A 21,868-nucleotide genomic window follows, 5' to 3' on the forward strand; every position below is an offset into this window, starting at 1 on the left:
CTGAGACACCCTTTTGTAGATAATGGCTCTAGGAACAACATATTATAAAATCAACCCTCTCGGGGTATCCATGAAGAAGCTAATTTCAATTGAAAGTGGAAATTTCTTGTAAAATTTTGTAGACACAGTTAAAATTATAATTAATTACATAATTGTTATATAATACTAACATTGCATTAATTTAGAGTAATCTGTTAGCTATCCATAAATACCACTTTTATAAATTTTCAAGCATTTTAAAGAAAGTTACAGCATTTTAAAACTGGGGAGTTGGAGGTATAAAATCTTTGTATTGTGCTACCTTAAAACAAGCACTTTATATAATCAAAGTCACTATTTCTGGCAGTTTTCTTTTCTTTTCCTCTTTTTTTTATACTTTCTGTACATTTTAACAATCCTAGCATACCTAAAAACAACCAACAAGGTGAGACTTTGAGATGTTCACATTGTTTTATTTGTAATATATATATAGTTAGTTTTGTATTATCTGTACATTTTTCAATTCTATTCATTATAAGGCATAATTTTTAAAATAGGTTAAAAAAATATCTATAGTTATCTATAAGATTGTATCCATCTACTTAAAATATGTATTTCATCCTCACATCTGTTCTGAACAGTATTACGTGATCGAAAAAAACAATGATAAATAGTATTATCTGTAGTTTTCGAAAATAGTCAGTCAGGCACAATTTTCGAAAAGGTAAAATAAATGTACATAGTAATTTATAAATGTATCTTCGTAGAACCCGTATGCCAATCTCACAGATGTTCCTTACAGTTTGACCTTGATGACGTAAACGGAAATACACTGAAAACCACTGAAGTGCATAGATGTTGCGCATGGAGTATATCAGGTTGTGACCTAGTTTACTTAACAATTCAATGGGGGAAATCATTATTAGATTTTAGATTTAAAGATAATGTATCGAATGGACATCATTAATAAAGTACTTTGCAGAGAGAATTGGTAAGTTATGATTAGCAGAAGCTTTTGTTTACGTGTAGTTTAGTTATGTGCATGATTATATACATGCGATATACATTTGACCACAGTTCCAACGACGACTTTTATCAAAATAAAGTCAAACAAAATACTTATTTTTTTGTCACTGGTTGTAAACTTAATTAATAACTGCAACAACACATTGTATATCGGATACGCAGGTGTGTATTTACTTATTTATATAATGTGTGTTGGTTAAGAAAATCATCTGTTCATATAACAAAGAACTGAAAATATTAAACCCAGTTGTATTGAAAAGAAAATTGTATGGATTTCAGTCATAAATTCAAATGACCCCGTGACAATATATTTTCAATTAACATAATACGACTAAATTGTTTGTGTTTTTATATGTACAGACATACGGATCACTGATATTTGATTGAGAGATTGGTGGTTGCTTAATGTTCAGTGGCAAATAGTCCATGCATATTCAGGACGAAATCAAATTAACAATAAATATAATAGGTAGGTCCTGTAACAGAGGCCATACTAGATGAAGGTACGTAAATTTGTGACTGCCACAGGAGAATGAGGGTAAACTTGATAGGGACAGCAATCATTGCCTTGCAACAGTCCGCCTACGGACCCCTAATAGGATTGTTTCAAGGTTTCTTTACGTGCAGAGAGGGATCGGTTTTAACATCCCCATTCTGACCAGACGTGGATGCGTACTTGTACATTCTGCACAGCCAATTGGACACCCCGCCCCCTCCCCTTTTGCCTGGGGTTTTACTGCCGGTCGGAAAAAGAAATTGACCATATTTGTATTTCCAAGTCATCCTGTGGGTAACTGATTTCTGAACACGTTGCATGATAGCTAAACATTTATATTTGGTAGCAAAGGTATATAATTTGACACTCGGTAAAAGTGAATCTAAGTCTAACATTACAAAAAAAAATAAAAGACGTAATACGTTTTTTTCAGCTCGTATCAAATAGTTAAAACAAAATTGCAGTACGGATAAAAAACAGGGTGGCAACAGTACAATAATAACATTAACGTACCAATTTTTCTACACAAGATGCGCATTTCAACAATAAATTTCTTTTCAATGATGCTCGAGGCCAAAATATTGAAAAAATCTAAAACTTATTAAAAAGATGAAGAGCTATAATCCATAAAGGACAAACAAGTAAAGCTAAAGCCGGGCCAGGAATCAGAACTTTGCAAGAGGGAGATAAATTCCTTAATTTAAAATAATTTCTAAAATTTATTAACAGCAAATTTTCATAACAAAAAAATCCGTATTTTGATTTCGGAACTGGCTACTAGGCTGGTGATACCCTCGAAACTATACCACAAAGGACAAACCAGGGCTGAATATAAGATTATCACTATCCTGAAATATATATTTTACAAGCATATATCAACTTAAACGTAAGTTTAAGTACTTTGCCATACATTTACAGATACAACCAACGACTTGCATTCAACACAAGTTCCTATACAGTAAATCAAATACCAGGGTCTAGTTAGTGACAACAACTGAAAAGGTACTAGACTTTAGTATAAGCATGCTGCACCGTGTATTTCTATTTTAATTATCAGAACTTAACAATGGTCGAAAGTAGCGAATCATAAATATCAGTTTAATTACAGAAAAAAAAAACACTTTTTATATTCAATAAGGTGATGTTTCACAGTACTTGTAACCATAATCATTACTGCTTAACGTAAACTTGACTGATCGGTGATTAATCCACGACGTGATTTTGACTGATCGTTGAATGCTTGGTTATCGATTTAATGTAGCTTTATTAAATGATCTTATGGACTCTATTTGACTGTTACCGTGAAAACCATCATTGATCAAATCATTTAATTAATTATATGCACGGATCGGACTGATTCATATGATCTATATGATTTAAATTCTTACGTGAAACAAACTCCGCAATATTTAATTGCGATAAAGGCGGACCTCGACGAGGGCAGATTAACTGATAGTTTGTTTGCAACTTGCCATATAAAAAACAAAACAATTACTTTTGATACATTATCTGATTATTCTTAATAATTGTTCTTTTGTGGTCTGTTAGATGTGTTACGTAATTGCTGCATAATGACACGCTCGGAATGTTTTCTGCTTTAATTAGTAGCGCAAACAATTTATTAACCTAAATCAGTACTCAGTATCATTTTTGTTCGTTTTATCTACATATATCTAAATGTTTGTTCTCATTGAATAAAACTGCAAATGTTTTTATTTTTTTTCATTTTGATTGATATAATCTATCGTTATGGGAAATGTGTACTTTTGTACCTCATGATAGAAATGAAAAATATATCTGAAGATAAAATTAAGATACTCTGTTTGTTGTTCCATTGTTTAAGAATGACAATACAGCTTCTTTTTATTGACAATCATGGGAGTATTCCAATCTATCATTTAAGTGCCTATGGATGTTTTTTTCATTAAATGTGACTTATATAAGGATACAGATACTTAAACTTTTTTTGCGTTCATTAGGAGTGCAGCTTTTTATTCGTTTTAATGGAAATCATCATCGGTCATTAGGTATAAGAACTTTTTGTACATCAGGACGATCTGTTTTTCTTAAAATATTATGAATACATAAGGAAAGATACTAACATTTTGTTTGCATTGAATAAACATGCAAAGTTTCTTTTTTTTTTGTAGAAATCAATTCACCGTTATGAATAGTCAGTCATTTAAATGCCTCTCGGTTAGTAGTGTTTCATTCAATGTTACTTAAACTTTTGTGTATGTTGCATAATAATGCAAATATTTCTTCTTAAAATAGATATTTTGAACCGTCATTGGTTTTAAGTACTTTTTGTACATCAAGATGAGTTGTTTGAAAAAGAATACGAAAAAAATAAGAGAAGATATACTATAATGTTCCTGTTATTAAAATATGCCTATATGTCTTCGTGTTATTGAAAATTTGCACCTTTATTAGCAATCAGTCATTTTGTCTTCATTAAAGCGCAATAATTTCTTCATTTTAATGGAAATCATCGAAAGAAATTTGTAATTACTTCTTTTTGTACATCAGAATGGGTTGATTTTCAGAAATATAAAGAATATACGAAATAAGTAACTGAAATATTTCTTTCCCATTGTTAAAACAGTGCCTTTATTTCTTATTTTTATTGACATTCAAGCACCGTTATAAGCAATTAGTCATGTACGTGCCTCTGGATTAGTAATTTTTCATACAGTGTAAATGATATAAGGATAAAGTAACTTGTCTATATGTTGCATAGCAATGCAGTTTTTTTTCCATTTAAATGAACATCAGGAATCGTCATTGGTTTTTAGTACTTTTTGTACATAGGGATAGTTTGTTTTAAAAAAAAAAAGCAATATGATGAAATTAGATAGATATGGATGGATGTTTAACGTCAAGCGGCAAATTGAATCCATTTTGAGGACGAGAAAATGATACTATGATAATAATATAAACCCTGCGTTGTACTTTACCGACACGTGGAATCAAACATAACGTGCTAGTGCACAAGGTAAAAGAGTACAGGAAGACATGTCAGCTTACCAGCACAATGATATCTGACTCCGAGCCGACAAGTCTTTGCTCTCACTCCTACATGCCGCCTGCTAGGCGGAGAAGCGGAAAATCCCATTTTTCAAGTCTCTGGAATTCACCAACATTCACGTGGTATTACATGTATTACTTTTTGTATTGGAGAATGGGTTGTTTTTCATAATACATTTTGAATATAAGAGAAACGATACAAATGTTTGTTCGCATTGTTAACACATGACAATATTCTACTTTTTATTGAAATACATGCATCGTTGTTTGCAATTAGTCATTTTGAATGCCTCTGGATGAGTATTTGTTTTTAATAGAATGTGAATTATATATGGAAATAGATACTGTTACGTTTGTTTGTGTTAAATTTAGTACAACATTTTGTTTCATTTGAATGAATATCATGAACGGTCATTGGATGATAGTCCCTTTGTACCGCTGGATGACTTTTTTTCCATACAAAAATGTGAATAATGCCAGTGTAACGATACTAAAATATTGTACTTGTTGAATGAATTGAAATCATCTCTTCATTCTAATATTATTAACCGGCATTTTGGTATAATTATTTCGTACATCGGGAAGGGTTGCTTTCTATAAAATATTACGATTATAAGAGAAAATATGCTAGATATTAACTTTGTTTCAATCTTTTAGAGTGTCCATATTTATTATTTTGTTTAAACTTATGCACCGATATCTGCAATGTTTTATTGCCTGATTTTTTTTTTCTAGAGCTTTTCTGCATTTTAGTAGATTTAAGTAATTGCGAAGAACACTCTTTTTTTGCACTCATCTGGTTTTGTAATGAAAACCAAACTGAATATACTCGGAATACTTTAGTAAAATTTAAATCTAAGTTTTGTTTGCATATTTCTCTTGTCTTCTAACAGACATGACATTTTGAGTAAGGAAAACTTCTCTGCATAATTTAAAAAAAATGTCAAGCTTCTTTACTAAAACAATTTGTACTTTTCCTCGTCACCATTTTGATTAAAAAAAACAAAATTACGGTTCAGTTATTTAAAACAGATCAACGTGATGTATTTAAGTACAATCTGTCCGATACCTCCTATCGGTCAAAACGGGCTAATTGATGAGGTGAACTTGACTGATTGATGACGGACTGTTAACTGCTGGCGACTGATCCCTAAAACAGTAACGTCGTTGGTTGCAAGTACTGTATGTGACAATGACACAACTAATCAGCTCATCAAATGAAGTGAATTTAGGAAACTATGAACAAATTCCTATCGTATAGCCAGCTATGAAAGGCCCAGACATGCCCACATGTGAATCAGTTCAAACGGAAAAAAAAACAATGGCCTGATTTATACGATATATTTGGTTTACAGTTTGATTTAGAAGAAACACCGACATAGCTAGATAATACTATTAATTATCTAATTACTACCACATTTTATATTAACTAGTATTGTAATTTTCATTGTTATTAATAAATGTTATATGAGTATTTTAAACCAAATCTTGAAATCTATCCTAATTCTATCCCATTTTGGGGATATTTCAGAAATTCAAATGTGATGTCACCTTTTTTTTTGCGTTGATCTCTTTGGCTAACTCGGCTGTGAATTTTTATGTGCTGGTTTATGTTGTTTTATGTATCATTTTTTATTCTGTAGTTAGTCACCACTTCGGTGTTATCATGTATATCTATTATATAGTCATTTTTATAAATTTACTGTTTGCAAAAGTATGAATTATTCTAAATACTAAGGATTTTCTTATCCCAGATATATAACCTTAGCTGTATTTGGCACAACTTTTTGGAACTTTTGGTCCTCAATGCTCTTCAACTTTGTACTTGTTTTGGCTTTCGAACTTTTTTGATCTCAGCGTCACTGGTTAGTCTTGTGTGGACGAAACGCGCGTCTTTCGTATTAAATTTTAAACCTGGTACCTTTTGTTAGCTATTATTCGTATGTTTCTCTGTCCTATATGTTCTCCCATTTATTTGTATTGTAGTCCTGTCATGTAATGTTGTCATTTTAATGTTATATTTAACATTGCCATAAAAGTTGGAGGTTTGGCTAGCCACAAAACCAGGTTCAACCCACCATTTTTTCTTAAAATGTCCTGTACCAAGTCAGGAAAATGGCCATTAATATATTATAGTTCGTTTCTGTGTGTGTTACATTTTAATGTTGTGCTTCTGTTGTGTCGTAGTTCTCCTCTTATATTTAATGTGTTTCCCTCAGTTTTAGTTTGTAACCCAGATTTGTTTTTTTCTCAATCGATTTATGAATTTCGAACAGCGGTATACTACTGTTGCCTTTATTTATGACAAAACAACAAACAGAACCGATTGAAAACACAATAAACAAAGTCAATCAATGAATTACAAACACCTGACTTGGGACAAGCACATGCACAATATGACGGGGTTGCACCTGATTGTAATCACTCAACCATCCCATTACCCTCTGGTATAAAGATGAAACAGCTCAACGTAAGCACAAACTGTACAAATCTTATGGAAAAGGTTCAACTAATCAGATCGGAATAAAAAAAAAAAAAAAAAAAAAAATTAACAGAAAGGGAAAAGATAAAAAGTGCCGATCTAAGGGTATTCGCTTTTACTGAAAGTAATTTAAAGCCAATAACAAGTTATAAGTAAAGTAACTTGATTTAAAAAAAAAACTTACCAATTATAAAGTTACCAAATTGAGATTAAATGAACAGCCTTGGAACTATTACTGTCAAATTAGATTACACATTAGCATCCATTTCTCTGAAGATACCATGTCTCTATATGTCAAAGGTAATACGTTAATTGCGTTTTTATATTCAATTACGAGTAAAATGTACCTTTAAAACATTCTATATTAATAAAAAAGCAAATATTGAGACAAAAGCATCGTGTACAATTACGGAAATGCCATAAGATTGTGTTTGTCATTGGTATGGCTTTGTACAAAATATGACATTTTGACAGAATGACGATTCGCATGGCGTGGCAGGTGATTCGTGTGAAGAAGGAGACCCTTTTCTGTCGAGTCACCCGGTGTCACTCCTTCTAGAGACCATGAGATGTTTTTGTTTATTGCTTTGATGTGTAACTTCGTAATTTAATAATGAGAATTGAACATCGGTAAACGAATGTTGCTTAATTTGGCTTCTGATAAAAATGATGGTTGAAAATTGATTTGTTTATATTATAAAAGTATTTCATTTACACTGCCATTTTTGACAACTATGCTACATGTTGAATAATTCAATTTATTATTTTTCGCAGTGTAGAACAGGATGAAATGGCACAGGTTGATATTCTCCGTATTGATAATTTTTGTCTGTTTAATTACTCAAGGTAAGGATTTGAATGTGTTAAAACAGTAATAGCAGTACTTTTGATGTTAAGATGTTAACACACCAGTCTTTATCAGAAACAGTAATTTGTTAAAATGAAGAAAATAAACCCACCTGAAACAAAGCATTGTAATGTCGCAATAACATAATGTCAACAACATTTGAACAAGAACTTCAAAATGATTAATTTCTTGTTGTATTTATAACACATATTCAATCTACTGTGGATTCATTATTATTCGTTGGATACCAATTTTCGTGGATTTCGTGGGTACAGGTGAACCACGAAATTAAATGTTCAACGAATGACAAATTTGCTATGGCTTGTATGCAGACTTCGGCAAAACCACGAAATTAAATATCGACGAACATGAAAGTTATCCTTGATCCACGAAATTGGTACCCACGAAAATAAATGAACCCACAGTAATCATAAACATCAGTTTTTACATCATGGCAACATCGTCCATGTGTCCAGCGTTCTAAACTAAATAAAATTGTGCTGGTGATTTTTAAAATACATTTTTCCATTGTTTTTATCATGAGCTTCACAACGTTTATTACGTCGATACAGTGGGATAAGAATATATTCCGACGTTCTTAAGCAGAGGAGCATTCTAGCCCAGTGTGTACAATCAACATACAATGCCATATGGTGGTCTTGTTTGAATGTGTTAACCTTGTCTGAATCATACAGACAATTGGTGTACATGTAAATAAAAACAAGATTTGGTTTCAGTGTCATTGAGACGACTGCAATGTATCCACAAGAAAATAAATGAGAAGGATAATAATATCTAAGAACTATTGCACGGCCTTTAACAAATAGCAAGACCACAACCGCAAAGTAAGCGATTATAATAGTTTGTTCTTATGTTGTACTGTTACACCGTTATGGAATAACCGTTTCACAGATGATATCGGATATGTTCCTTATGTCGTAACTACAATACCCTTCCCTTTTCACGAATGTGACTTACCGAATTAGACTATTTACCGGATTTGTAATAACATAAACAACACGACGGGTGCCACATGTGGAGCAGGATCTGCTTACCCTTCCGGAGCACCTGAGATCACCCCCAGTTTTTGGTGGGGTTCGTGTTGCTTAGTCTTTAGTTTTCTATGTTGTGTTATCTGTACTATTATTTGTCTGTTTGTCTTTTTATTTTTTGCCATGGCGTTGTCAGTTTGTTTTCGATCTATGAGTTTGACTGTCCCTCTGGTATCTTTCGTCCCTCTTTTACACCACTGTCCCAGGTTAGGAAAGGGTTGAGCGCTCACTAACGTGTTTAACACTGCCACATTCTGTATGTGCCTGTCCCAAGTCAGGAGCCTGTAGTTAAGTGGTTGCCAGTGGTTCATGTCTGTCATATTTTTTTTCCTAAATTTTTTTGTTATAAATTAGGCCGTTAGTTTTCTCAATTTTATAGTTTCATATTTTTCATGCGTTGCCTTTATTGCCAACCATACGGTATGGGTTTTCCCTATTATTGAAGGCCGTGCGGTTGCCTATAATTGTTTACATCCACTTCATTTGAACTTAGGTGGATAGTTGTCTCATTGGCAATCATACCACATCTCCTTATTTTGATATAAAATTCAAAAATGAAGACAAATGGTCTGATTTATGCTTAAACAACATCCAACAAAACATAAATAGAGGAAATAGTAACCAACAGCAATTAAAACGATGACAAAATAACAAGATTTTCATTAAAAGCGAACACAAATAGGGCACACAGGAATCAACGATTTGTTCTTGTGATAATCAAAAGGTAAGTTTTCCGAATCAATACATATGTCTCGTTTGGTATGGAGTGAATTACAATATGAATTATTGATTCCCGAAATTCGTTTATTTGGTTGGCCTTAATTAAATGTCGTACGACATCAGACATTTTTCACTGAATATTCGTTTTGTAAAAACGTATCACAGATATACCAAGGTAATTCCATAACAAGGAAGTCTATAAAACTGAAAAAAATAAAGGATAGCATGACATAAACGTCAAAATGGACAAGGTTTACAACAGTTTCTTTATTTTTGTATTTCGAGATGTCCTAGTGCTTATAATTTCCAGATCAACAGTGTTTAAAATAATTAGGAATATATACCGTGTGTTTATCAACAATACTAAGTACTAGTACATCATTCATGTCATTTCTGTCAGAACTTTTGATTATAAGCAGAAAAACCGTAATTGCTAGGTTTAAGCTAACAAAGCGTGCAAGTAAGGATATTGAAAATACAACACAATCGATATTTGAAACAATTTCTCAAATTTCAATTGCGCTTAGATAAAAGAAAGATATGATGTATCCATACTTTACATAACATCAGTACATGTGTAGGAAGCAACAAACAAAACAAATATTGCAATTGTTTTTCTAAACATTAAAGCAACATGAAGCTTCCAGCAGAAAGCAAATATAATCATTATATTTCGAGTTTAAGATGATCTCTGAATTAAGCTTTATAAGTTCGTGAACTTCGATAAATCTTCATTTGCATATTTAGGACTACTGCTAACTTATAGAAAACTAAGTGCATGGCGTAATCAACATTTATTCAGCGTAACCTAATAGCAATTATCGTTATTCAATTAATAGTGATCCCACACTACTTAATTTGGAAATGATTTAAAATTGCTACACATAGCATCAGCAATTGAAATAACACATGCACTATTATGTCGTTATTTAAAATGAAAAAAAACACTTTATTAATTTCAAGCATCCGGAACCCTTTTTTATTTACTGTCACCAGGAACGCTCACAGATACATGTTTGAAAAACAAATATGCACTAGACCTAATCAAGAAAAGAGCTATCTGACAAAAAAGACCTTCATAATAGCCAAATTCATCCCTGTTGAACTAATCTGCGGGAGTTGGAATTTTAATTTCTTGGTAATTTCGTAATTTTTTCAATGGAGAATTTAGAAAAAGTTTGTAAAAAATCATGTCAGACGTTTTAAACAGACTTTAAACAGTGTCTTTTTATGTTGTCATGTTACACTTTTGTTTCAGATAAGGGTGAAGGTTTGGTACCATCAAAACGTTTAAACCTGCTGCAATTGTTTGCACCTGTCCTAAGTCAGGAATCTGATGTTCAGTAGTTGTCGTTTGTTGATGTGGTTTATAAGTGTTTCTCGTTTCTCGTATTTTATATAGATTAGACCGTCGGTTTTCCCGTTTGAATGGTTTTACACTAGTAAGTTTTGGGGCCCTGTATAGCTTGCTGTTCGGTGTGAGCCAAGGCTCCGTGTTGAAGACCGTACTTTGACCTATAATGGTTTACTTTTATAAATTTTGACTTGGATGGAGAGTTGTCTCATTGGCACTCATACCAGATCTTCTTATATCTATTTATTGATAATTGTGTCAAGATAAACATTATTCAAAGATAACAGTCTTACTATTAAGGAGGAAATCTAGCTATACACTTTTCTTTAATTTCTGATCTGTAATACATTTGATGAAATTTGCATTGTACAATGATAAGAAACGATATAAAATGTATATAAGTGTGGTATTTATTTTTTTTTGGAATATGCATCTTTGATTTTCAACGTAATTATTATTTTATTTGCATTTCAATGTTAACGTGTATGACAGATTACGTAGATTAAGGTATAAAAATAAAATTTAGAATGAAAATGGGGAATGTGTCAAAGAGAAAACAACCCGACAAAAGAGCAGAAAACAGCCCAAGGCCACAAATGGGTCTTCAACACAGCGAAAAAAAAAAGTCCCGCACCCGGAGGCAGGCTTCAGCTGGTGCCTTAAACAAAAAAGTACTGTACTAGTTCAGTAAAAATAGACGTCACACTTAACTCCGAAACATATAAATGAGTTAAAATGAAAAAAAAAATAAAAAATACAAAACTAACAAAGGCCAGAGGCTCTACATGTAAATAATTAGTAGTTTCAATATGGTGTTTTATCCGATTTTTACTTCTAAATTTTCTTATCCCGATGACGATTTTGGTTAAAGTATGATATACTGTGCAAAATGAAACGGTGTTTGAATTTCCTTTACTGTTGTTTAATATACTGCATGAAGTCATTCAAAAGTTACTTAATTATGTTACTGTCAGCTGCTACAATGTATGCTGCTTAACATTTTACACACCAATAGTTTAAACATACATAACTTAAATGCTATTAACATTATGTGTCTGTGCCAAGTCAGGAGGCTGTAATTCAGTGGCTGTGGTTGGTTGCTCTCTGCCATGTTAATATCATACTGCATCACTACATGTTTATTTTCATATTTTAATTGATCGGTGGCAACTTAAAACACAAAATAAAAACGCCACTTATTCAATTTATATTTCAGGTTTTCCAAGTAAGCTTGTCTTTTCAACTAACATGACTGATAGTAATGGTAGAATATATGAATTCAACTTGGACACTGGACGCGTATCATATATATTAACTAATCTACAGAGCGACGTGTATTCGATTGCTTACGATTATAACAATGGATATATATATATTCCAAGACTACACAAGAACGACATACAGAGGTAAGAGAACTCATACATTTTATAGAATAACAAGCATTGCCCATTCTTTATTTTTCGAAATATTTCTTGAATTGAAACACAACAACTTCAAGATTTTTCTGCGTTCCTAGGTTTCTCAAGTCGTACTTTAAATGAGATTTGCAACAAGTATATATTTTGCTTAAAAGAATACACATTTTTGTACGGTGTGTTCTGCTAAATGTACATTCTACTTACTTAGTTTTCCCCTAGAGATAGCTGTAATAACCGTCAAGTCTATTACAACCCATTACGGGCAGTACACATAATTATGGAACATTTTACATCTTGCTGTTTGATATTGAATTTGCTCATTGTTGAATGCCGTACGATGAGCTGTGTTTGATATATCTGCGTCATTTGGTCTCTGGAGGGTAATTGCTTGGTTGACAACCATACCCATCTCCTTTTATTCATAGTATTTGATACAATGTTATTTAGTTTATTTGTTTGTCGGTAGTACATATACTGCACTAACCCACTTTAGTAGTGCATCCGAGGGACATTATTGGCGAGTACTCTGTTTGAACCAACGCATTATTTTCATCGGTGTAATCGTTGTTAATGGTGATGTAGTTATTCAAACACTTTTGTAGGGTTAACAGAAACCGTTAATAGCCTCCGATAAACCATTCTTCCAATCAAGCTGTAGTTCCACATACGATAAATAATCCATGTCATTCATTGCATATTTTTTGGTTAATTTCTATGATGTATAACCAGTACTAGCAAAAACAAAAGACTTAGGTAAATTCAAAAAGGGGGACGACAATACAACCTGACTAAATCAAAGTTAAATCATACCAACCTTCAGGACAAATGATAAACAACTGTCATATAGGCATTTTCAAAAGAACATGAAGAAGATAGTGGGTGAAACCTGGTTTTAAAGCTAGCTTGACATTCCACTTGTATGACAGTTTTTTTTTATAGTTCCGTTGTATTGACAAAATAGGACGAGCAACCCGAACAGACATAAATGGTAATGCTACAACAAATGTGCCAAAAACTGTGTAACCAATACATCACAGCATGCGTTCAACGCAATTGGCTGAAAAATTCAAACAAACATATCAATCAACATAATGTATGTCCGAAGCTTTTAAAGTCACGTGTACCGAACATATCTATTCTATTATAAGTTTTAAAATAACTTAATGGTCTGCTGAATTTGTGCAATACAATTTTCGAATAGAGAGCCCCTTTCAGAACATATAGCAATCACTATTTGTTCCAAGTTACTTATATAATAGTTTGTTGAAGCCGCATATCAACTTTTACACATGTGTTATGTGTAAACAGTTGTTAGGAATACAATGAATTAAGCAAAGAATGCATATTATGTATAAATACGTGACTGTGCGTTGAACTGACAAATGTCATGCCATTAACCCAGTTTTATGGATCTGCAAGAATAGTCAACACCTCGTCACTCGATTGACCTTAAGTGAAAAGTTACAGGTTATATTATTATGCACGACGAACATACCATATTTAGAGATCTTCTTTGTTAATGGTTTAATGTTAAAAAAAAAAAACTATGATAAAAGTGACAATTACAATTTTACTGCATCAAGATGCGCATTTCGATGATTCGTGTATCTTCTGCAATGGTTAGGTCGGAAATATAAAAAAACCCAAATCGCAATACACACGTTGAAGAGCTGATAAAACCAAAAAGGAAAGAACTTAGTGCTAAAGCCGGACGAGGAATCAGAGCTATGACTGAGGGAAATGCATTTCTTTATTTAAATTTATTTCATGTTGATACCGAAGTACTAGATGTTGCACTAATGATGCCCTCTTGTACTTACAGTCCACCGCTCAAGTATAAGACTAGTGGTACAATCAACATTAACTATACAAATAGTACTGCACTTGATGTTTCTTTAGTGATGATTGAAACCAATACATGTATATTTGAAAATCCAAAACTTAAAACAAATTTGAAGAGTTAAACTTAAACACAATTCTAATACTGTTTTATTCTTAGAGTTAAGTATCCATCTGATCAAGCTTACACACCGGAGTTTGTGACTAATGCAAGTGTACCAATAGGTATTGCCATTGATCCATTATACGGCAATGTGTATTGGACAGAATATAACGTTGGAAAAGCTGGAAATATTTATAGATGTAATTTAAATGGATCTGATAAATTCCTTGTCCTCAATGATGATCCACTCTTTGCCCTAACATTAGACTATCGGTACAGGTTTGTATCTATTTTGTTATTTTAATGAAGAATAAAAAGACTTCACTTCAAGGAACGTTCAAGCAAACCATTTTAAAGTCTTTTTAAAGAAATTTTATAAAAACTTGAACACTCCAGGGGCTATTTGACCCTCAGGAACCTAAATCGAATTTATCTTAGGTAAGCGTAGAATGAAGATGTAGGAACCTTTTTTGCTGATCAATATAAAACATTCTTAATTTTCAACGGATAATTTAACTATAATGATACAGTTAGCTTGTGTATTTTTTGCTGTGCATGTACTGATTTTGTTTCATGGATGGATACTCCATATCCTTTGTTTTTCTATTAAACATCACGTTAATATTCAAGCATTAACTGTTGGAAAGATGACATCATAGTGGAGTAACAGGCAAGAGTATTTACCCAGCGCTAATAAATAATAAAAGAAAATGATAACTGATATGCCTTCCATTCCTATCGATAAAAACACAGATATCCTAGCAGGAACTAATCTAACACTGATATTTTGTCTTTTTGATGATTATTATATATCTAATAATAAATTAAGAAATGCAGATTTAAACATGTTATAGTGGAGAACCAAGAATACAACGTCCGTAAACATGAGCTAAAATAATAAAAATAAGAAAAATATTAAAACATTTGAAATACTACCGCTTTGAGAAGACTTTCAAGAATTTCAATAAAGCTGCAAGTTGTGTTTTATTTTTTTGTGTTATATTACACAAATATCACTCAATTTATAAAGTGATGCTTCAATGTTTTTTCTTTTTAAATCAACATTGCAGGTGGTTGTACTATAGTACAACACTAACGGCGAAAAAAAGAAGTATTCGACGATCACGATTAGATGGTACTAGAAATCAAACAGTGATTGAGGAGGAAGCTTCGGATTTGAGTATAGGTATGTTATCTTATGGATCTAAATTCAAATAATATCGTTATTTATTTTTCATTAAAAAGAATCGCGATATATCTTGTATAATAGAATCATTTACCAGTTCAAATATCAAGTATTACGTGTAAACTATGAATTCAGGGAAATGTTTTTACACCACTGTCCCAGGTTAGGGCCTTCAAACATGTTTTACCCCGTCACATTGTGTATGTGCCTGTCCAAAGTCAGGAGTCTGTAGTTCAGTGCTTGTCGTTGATTCATGTCTGTCACATTTGTTTTTCGTAACATGTTTTGTTATAAATTGGGACGTAAGTTTTCTCAATTGAACTGTTGAAGACTTTAATGCTGACTATACGGTATTGGTTTTTGTCATTGTTGAATCCCGTGTGATTGCCTATAACTGCTTACATCCACTTCATTTGAACTTTGATGAATAGTTATCTCATTGACAATCATACATGTACCACATCTCTTTATTTCTATATTGATATTGCAATTGAACTTACTATTTTACTGATCTTAGTGTCTTATTAAACAAATAAAAAAAACAGCTTATATGCCCCTTTACTGCGTGTACCGTTCAGATGTCCTCAATGTAAAAATTCTACAAGTTTTCCGAAATTGTTATTCAGTAAATAGCATTGTTGAAGACGCTGATCAATAGGTGAACGTTTAATGGCTGAAATTATATAAATGACAATCGACACCCGTGCGATTGCCTTAAATTGCTTACATCTACTTCATTTGAACTTTGGTGGATAGTTATCTCATTGACAATCATACTACATGTCCTTATTTTCAAATTGATATTGCAATTGAACTAACTTTATTACTGATCTTAGTGTTTTATTAAACAAATAAAAAACACAGCTTATATGCCCCTTTACTGCTTGTACCGTTCAGATGTAATCAATGTAAAAATTCTACAAGTTTTCCAAATATATATAAGTTGACCTTATGTCCTTTTTCGGTAATATAAATCTTCAACTTTTTTGGTTCTTATACATCCTTGGCTTTCAAATATTCGGCTTTGATCATTCCTGATGAAGGTAAATCCAGAAAAGCGCTTCGGACGCATGAAATTTATAACCTGTTGTTTTCATTTTGTAAGGTCATTTTTGGTATGGTAAGCTCTTCAACGTTTGAATACGGTTTTTGATTTCTATTTATTATGGTCTCAAGAGTCACTGAAGAGACATTTAAAAATGAGAACAACTCGTTACAAATTTCATGCATCCGAAGTGTTGCAGTAAAATTGGCACGGTATGTTATTATAAGAGAAACATGACAAAAATCAAATGTGGAAATATATTTGTTAAAACTTGCGGAGCATTTGGACCAATTCCGGTTTTTTGGTGGTGTTTGCGTTGTTTTTAATTTTCCATTTTGTATTTTGTATACTGTTGCCTTTTTGTCATTTTTCAATTTTGCTATAACATTGCCAGGTGGTTTTCAAGTGACGAGTTTTAATAAACACTTGGTTATTTTCGCTTTTTTTAATTAGGTCGAGCATTGTCAAGACATTTAAAAAAAAGGTCGAAAACTGGTTAAGCACAGGACGAGTACATGTCTAAAATGGGTTGAAATTATTTTAGCATGGTCGAGTATGAGTTCAGACTTTTTAGTATGCTTCAGATTACAGTCAAGTAAAATCGTGTAAAATTCAGACTAATTCAGATTGATCGAGAAAAACTCAGAACAGTCGAGTACAAAAAGTGCCAATTTCAGGCTCGGACTGGTTTTTAGTATAGTGTCTGACAGTCTTTAAATGAGAGAGAGAGGGAGTAGAGGAGAGGGTGTTATATGTCTGAATTATAGTTGATGTTAAAATGATGGTCTACAAAAATAATCATATGAGAGGACGAACAAATCTGTATATTATTTAAAAACTTTCCATATGAACTACATAAAGATATCAAGATTCACCGTTGCTGTGAATGCATGAATAAATATGTTCACACTGATTGCATTTTCATTTAAGATTTCATCGAAGAAAGACTTTACTGGATGAACTTCGCAACAGGCGATTTGAAATCTGCATATTTGAATGGAACTAATGACAGGAAATTGTTTAGCACGAATACGACCATACAAAACGTAGGCATCTATGTACTAGATGACGAAATATACTGTGTAAATTTTAATGAAATACTCAAAGTCACATTGCAACCAGTCACATCAGCGAGTGTCATATACGCAGGTACCAAAAGAATATATGGTTTACTTGTATATAAGGAAAAACGTAAGTACTTATACAGAAATTTGCGCAACTATAAGTTACCGATGTTCAAATCTAACATATTGACGAAGAATGCAAATCATGGCAACAAACACAGAGTAAGGGAATCACTTTAATTACACAATGATCGGGACCTGTTTATTCAACAGGATAAGCGTCTCCTTCTAAACATTATATATATATATATATATATATATATATATATATAAAGTTAAAGAGAATAGAAACAGGGAATATGTCAGTATATATATATTTATATGAATAAACCAGCATCTACTTCACTTTCAAAATATAAATGTATTTCTATCGCAAATGATCTGTTATGATATTAAAATTTAACAATAAACAAATATTTGAACTTTTAGAAATATTCTAAAACATTAACATTAACTAAATTGAAACATGACGTCTGCATGACAGTTGTATGAAGTATGTTTCTACCGATAAAATACTGAATTTATTATATGTATTTTATTTGCTTATTTATTTGTTTTGTTAGTTTCCAAAGCTTCTTTTAGCGACCATGGTTCTATCATGGAAGCTAGTTTACTTTAATTGACTTCTGTTAGATATTGTTTGTTAAGAATGTACACGACAACTTAATTCTATATATAGTTCTCTCTATATTATTGTAATAACTCATTAGTTAGAATATAAAAAATTGTTACTGCTTGCCGCTTTTATGCATAGAATAATATAACTACTGTGTGTCTAAATGACGCACTAACATGCGTACACTATAAAGATGTAAATATTTAACTATGTGCCGAAATTTGAAATAATCGACATAAAAATTCTACAAAACTGAATTCTTTCAAGCAGACCGATTATAAACACACAAGGGAACACATTGTGAGCGTCGCACACAAAACTGTATACGTTCAGTATCTATTAAACAAACGGTTATTATGTCAGTCAATTTTGACTTCACACATAAAACAGTCAGAATATACATGGCAGTGATTGTAGACATTGTCATCATACATTTATAATACAAAACTAGTTTTTGACGTTCTATATCTATCTCTACTAATCTATCTGTTTCGCTTTGTATAACATATTGAACGGTACGGTTCTTTTCTGTATTGCATGTGCAAGTTTAATAATGTAAATCACTCCAATATTTTGATAACAAAAATACTTAGATTTCATGTTACGTCATAACGTAAAAGAGAGGCGAAGGATACCAGAGAGACTTTCAAACTCATAAGTCGAAAATAAACTGACAACGCCATAGATAAAAAAGAAAAAGACAAACAGACAAACAATAGTACACAAAACACATCATAGAAAACTAAATACTGAGCAACACGAACCCCATCAAAAACTGGGGGTGACCCGACAGGGTAAGCAGATACTGCTTCACACGTGGCACCCGTCGTGTTGCTCATATTAGTGCAAACCCGGTAATAAGTATAATTCGGTATAATTAATATGATCTTTGGTATAATCAATTGTTTCTGATACTGTATGTTGTTAAATACTTAAAACAAATAACATGCCAATTGTAATGTTTGTTACCTTATTGTTCTGATCTAGTAGTTAATTAAATTTATCCGTTTGATGGCATTGATATTGAGGTGAGTAGTAAATTATTTTAAACTAGTTAATAACATTCTGCACGATTGTTAATTAAATATAAGTCCATTTCACAACGTCATTTTATCCAAAACGAAATAAAATATCATGTAAGCTAAATCACAAATGTACAAGAAAAAAAATATGATCATTTGACTTCATTTATACTGTTAAAAAGAAGACTACGGTGAGAGTGAAGAAGACATGTTAATTATACGCTAGATTCGTTTTCAGAGGCTTTGGTAATTTATGCCATCGATATATTTGGCTCTCCGTTGACAATGTGATATATTAAGCTGCCTGTAGATTTGACAAGGATGTTTAGTTTTTTTTCAATTATGGGTTTAGGTTGTCACAATAGCAAAAACAGTTAAAGCTAACATTACAGATAATTTAATTCAACACTACAAACAGTGAAACAAGATTCACGAAGAGCAAAATGAATATAATTATACTAAAATGCAACACCATCAAATACTGACACAAGCTAATAAAAAGAATACCGATGTTATAATATACATCAATTGAAACATCGTATAACAGACTTCCTATCATATCTTAATGTCGCAATAAACACGGATGCAAGGATTAGCGTTCCAAAACACGGTATTAATCTTAAATAGGTGTTGACATTGAATACGAGTCACATTAACAAATCTCTTAGTACTTGTGGAATGACAGAGATTCAGAAATATCCACATAAGCTTAGTTGATCTATAGAACATAAAGGTATTGATTGATTACGTGTTTGGCATTTTACATTTAACCTATGTTTTTTTTCCAATTTTAATTGTTTAAATGATATACAAAATATAAAGAAACCTTGACAAATTGTTGACACGGCATACGTGCATTACGTTGTAAAAGCTTATAAAACTTATTTTGATAGTATGTTTGTTTTTTGGCTGGATTAATATAAATATTATATATATATTTTTTTAAGATTACCAGACACAGATCGGTCGAACATTGATAGAATGGACGAGACACTATCATTTATTGTTTTCCAGAAGTATCGAGACAATCTTCAATGATGAAGACCAATATTTTAATGACAATTAAATACGACAATGACGTTGTAAAAATAATCATAATAATCAATCAAAATGGTCAGAATTGAAACTAGCTTAAAACATTTAGACCATTTCATGTCAAACTTAAGATATGTATGTGATGGAACATCCCGTTTTTTTTCCCACATGTTGATATTTCTCCCATGTCCTTGTAATAATGCTGACTCAAAAATATCATGCAGAATAATGATAATAAATTTTAATTTTTTTTTTTAATTTTGTCAATTGTAGTTTTTTCTTTTCTTTTTTTTTTTTGTATATTAGTTATACATGTTATAATGCAGCTGCGTGTGTTTAAGCAAGTGTCTTGTTAAAATACACTTGCTGAAGGCCGTACGGATGCTTATAACTGCTTACATCCACTTCATTTGAACTTTGGTGGATAGTTGTCTCATTGTAAATCATACCACATCTCCTTATTTTTACCAGATATCAATACAATTGTAGTGGTGTGTTTATTTTAGATTGTGCAAATTCGCATCCTACCTATAATATGACAAAGTGTATCTTGCAACTTGCAACAGTTCAGAATAAAACCAAATGCTAATGAAAAATAAAAGTTTGTTGAGATAAATAATAAATGATTTGAGATTTAAAAGGTAAATAGTACTGAGTAACAAATTATCGGATCCTAACATATGATGAAAAATTAAATTCATTTTGACTTTCTTTTAAATAAAGAATATAATCAGTCATCAATGAGAATGAATCATGTGAGCGTCCTCTAGTACGACAAGTCCCATGTACTTCAACTATTGGCGATGGGAAACAGGTAATAACTAGTTGAAAACATAAGAAATGTGTGCCAGATGAATATCTTCTTATACAAGAGAGGGACGAAAGATACTAGAGGGACAGTCAAACTCATAGATCGAAAACAAACTGACAACACCATAGCCAAAAATAGAAAGACAAACAGACAAATAATAGTACAGATGACTCAACATAGAAAACTAGAGACTAAGCAACACGAACCCCACAAAAAACTTGGGGTGATCTCAGGTGCTCCGGAAGGGTAAGCAGATCCTGCTCCACCTGTGGCACCCGTCGTGTTGCTTATGTTATTACACAAGGTTCAATAGACATCGGTCTCTGTCTAATGCTGCATCGCTCAATAGAGCGTGTCTATGATTAAATCAGCATCTTCTGTATAAACACAAAGGTTGGGTTAAACATGCTTTAACAAAATGAACGAACTCTCAGGTAAATTCAAGGAGAAGAAAGTCTATAACACCTGACAAACCCAAACGCTCGACTATTTCAACCTACAAAAAAGGATTGAAAAACAACTCCCTTATTCCTGACTTGGTACAAGCATTTTCCGAGAAAAAAAATGGCAATTAAACCTTGTGTAAAAGGTAGTTTCAGCCTCCCACTTGTATAACAGTCATTTGTTGTCCCGTTTTTTTTTATCATTTGTCTGCCTCTTGTAACAGTGTAAACTGTCTAGAGTGT

The 21,868-nt window shown here is 32.1% G+C and overlaps 1 protein-coding gene across 2 annotated transcripts; it reads left to right on the forward strand.

Moving 5' to 3' along the window:
• The first annotated feature begins 801 nt into the window (after positions 1-801).
• LOC127718580 (low-density lipoprotein receptor-related protein 5-like) lies at positions 802-20,638 on the forward strand. 2 transcript variants are annotated; one of them, XM_052224645.1, is made up of 7 exons: positions 802-970; positions 2,420-2,503; positions 7,785-7,856; positions 12,200-12,389; positions 14,401-14,622; positions 15,414-15,529; positions 17,505-20,638. In XM_052224645.1, exons 3-7 carry the CDS (start codon positions 7,796-7,798, stop codon positions 17,876-17,878), a joined length of 963 nt encoding a protein of 320 aa, XP_052080605.1. In that variant the 5' UTR covers positions 802-970; positions 2,420-2,503; positions 7,785-7,795; the 3' UTR covers positions 17,879-20,638. The 2 variants fall into 2 exon arrangements, with proteins under 2 accessions (XP_052080605.1, XP_052080606.1); XM_052224646.1 differs by having other exon boundaries at positions 7,790-7,856.
• Positions 20,639-21,868: the final 1,230 nt, after the last annotated feature.

This window comes from Mytilus californianus, unplaced genomic scaffold, assembly GCF_021869535.1.
Source record: "Mytilus californianus isolate M0D057914Y unplaced genomic scaffold, xbMytCali1.0.p SCAF_10, whole genome shotgun sequence".
Classification (NCBI taxonomy): domain Eukaryota; kingdom Metazoa; phylum Mollusca; class Bivalvia; order Mytilida; family Mytilidae; genus Mytilus; species Mytilus californianus.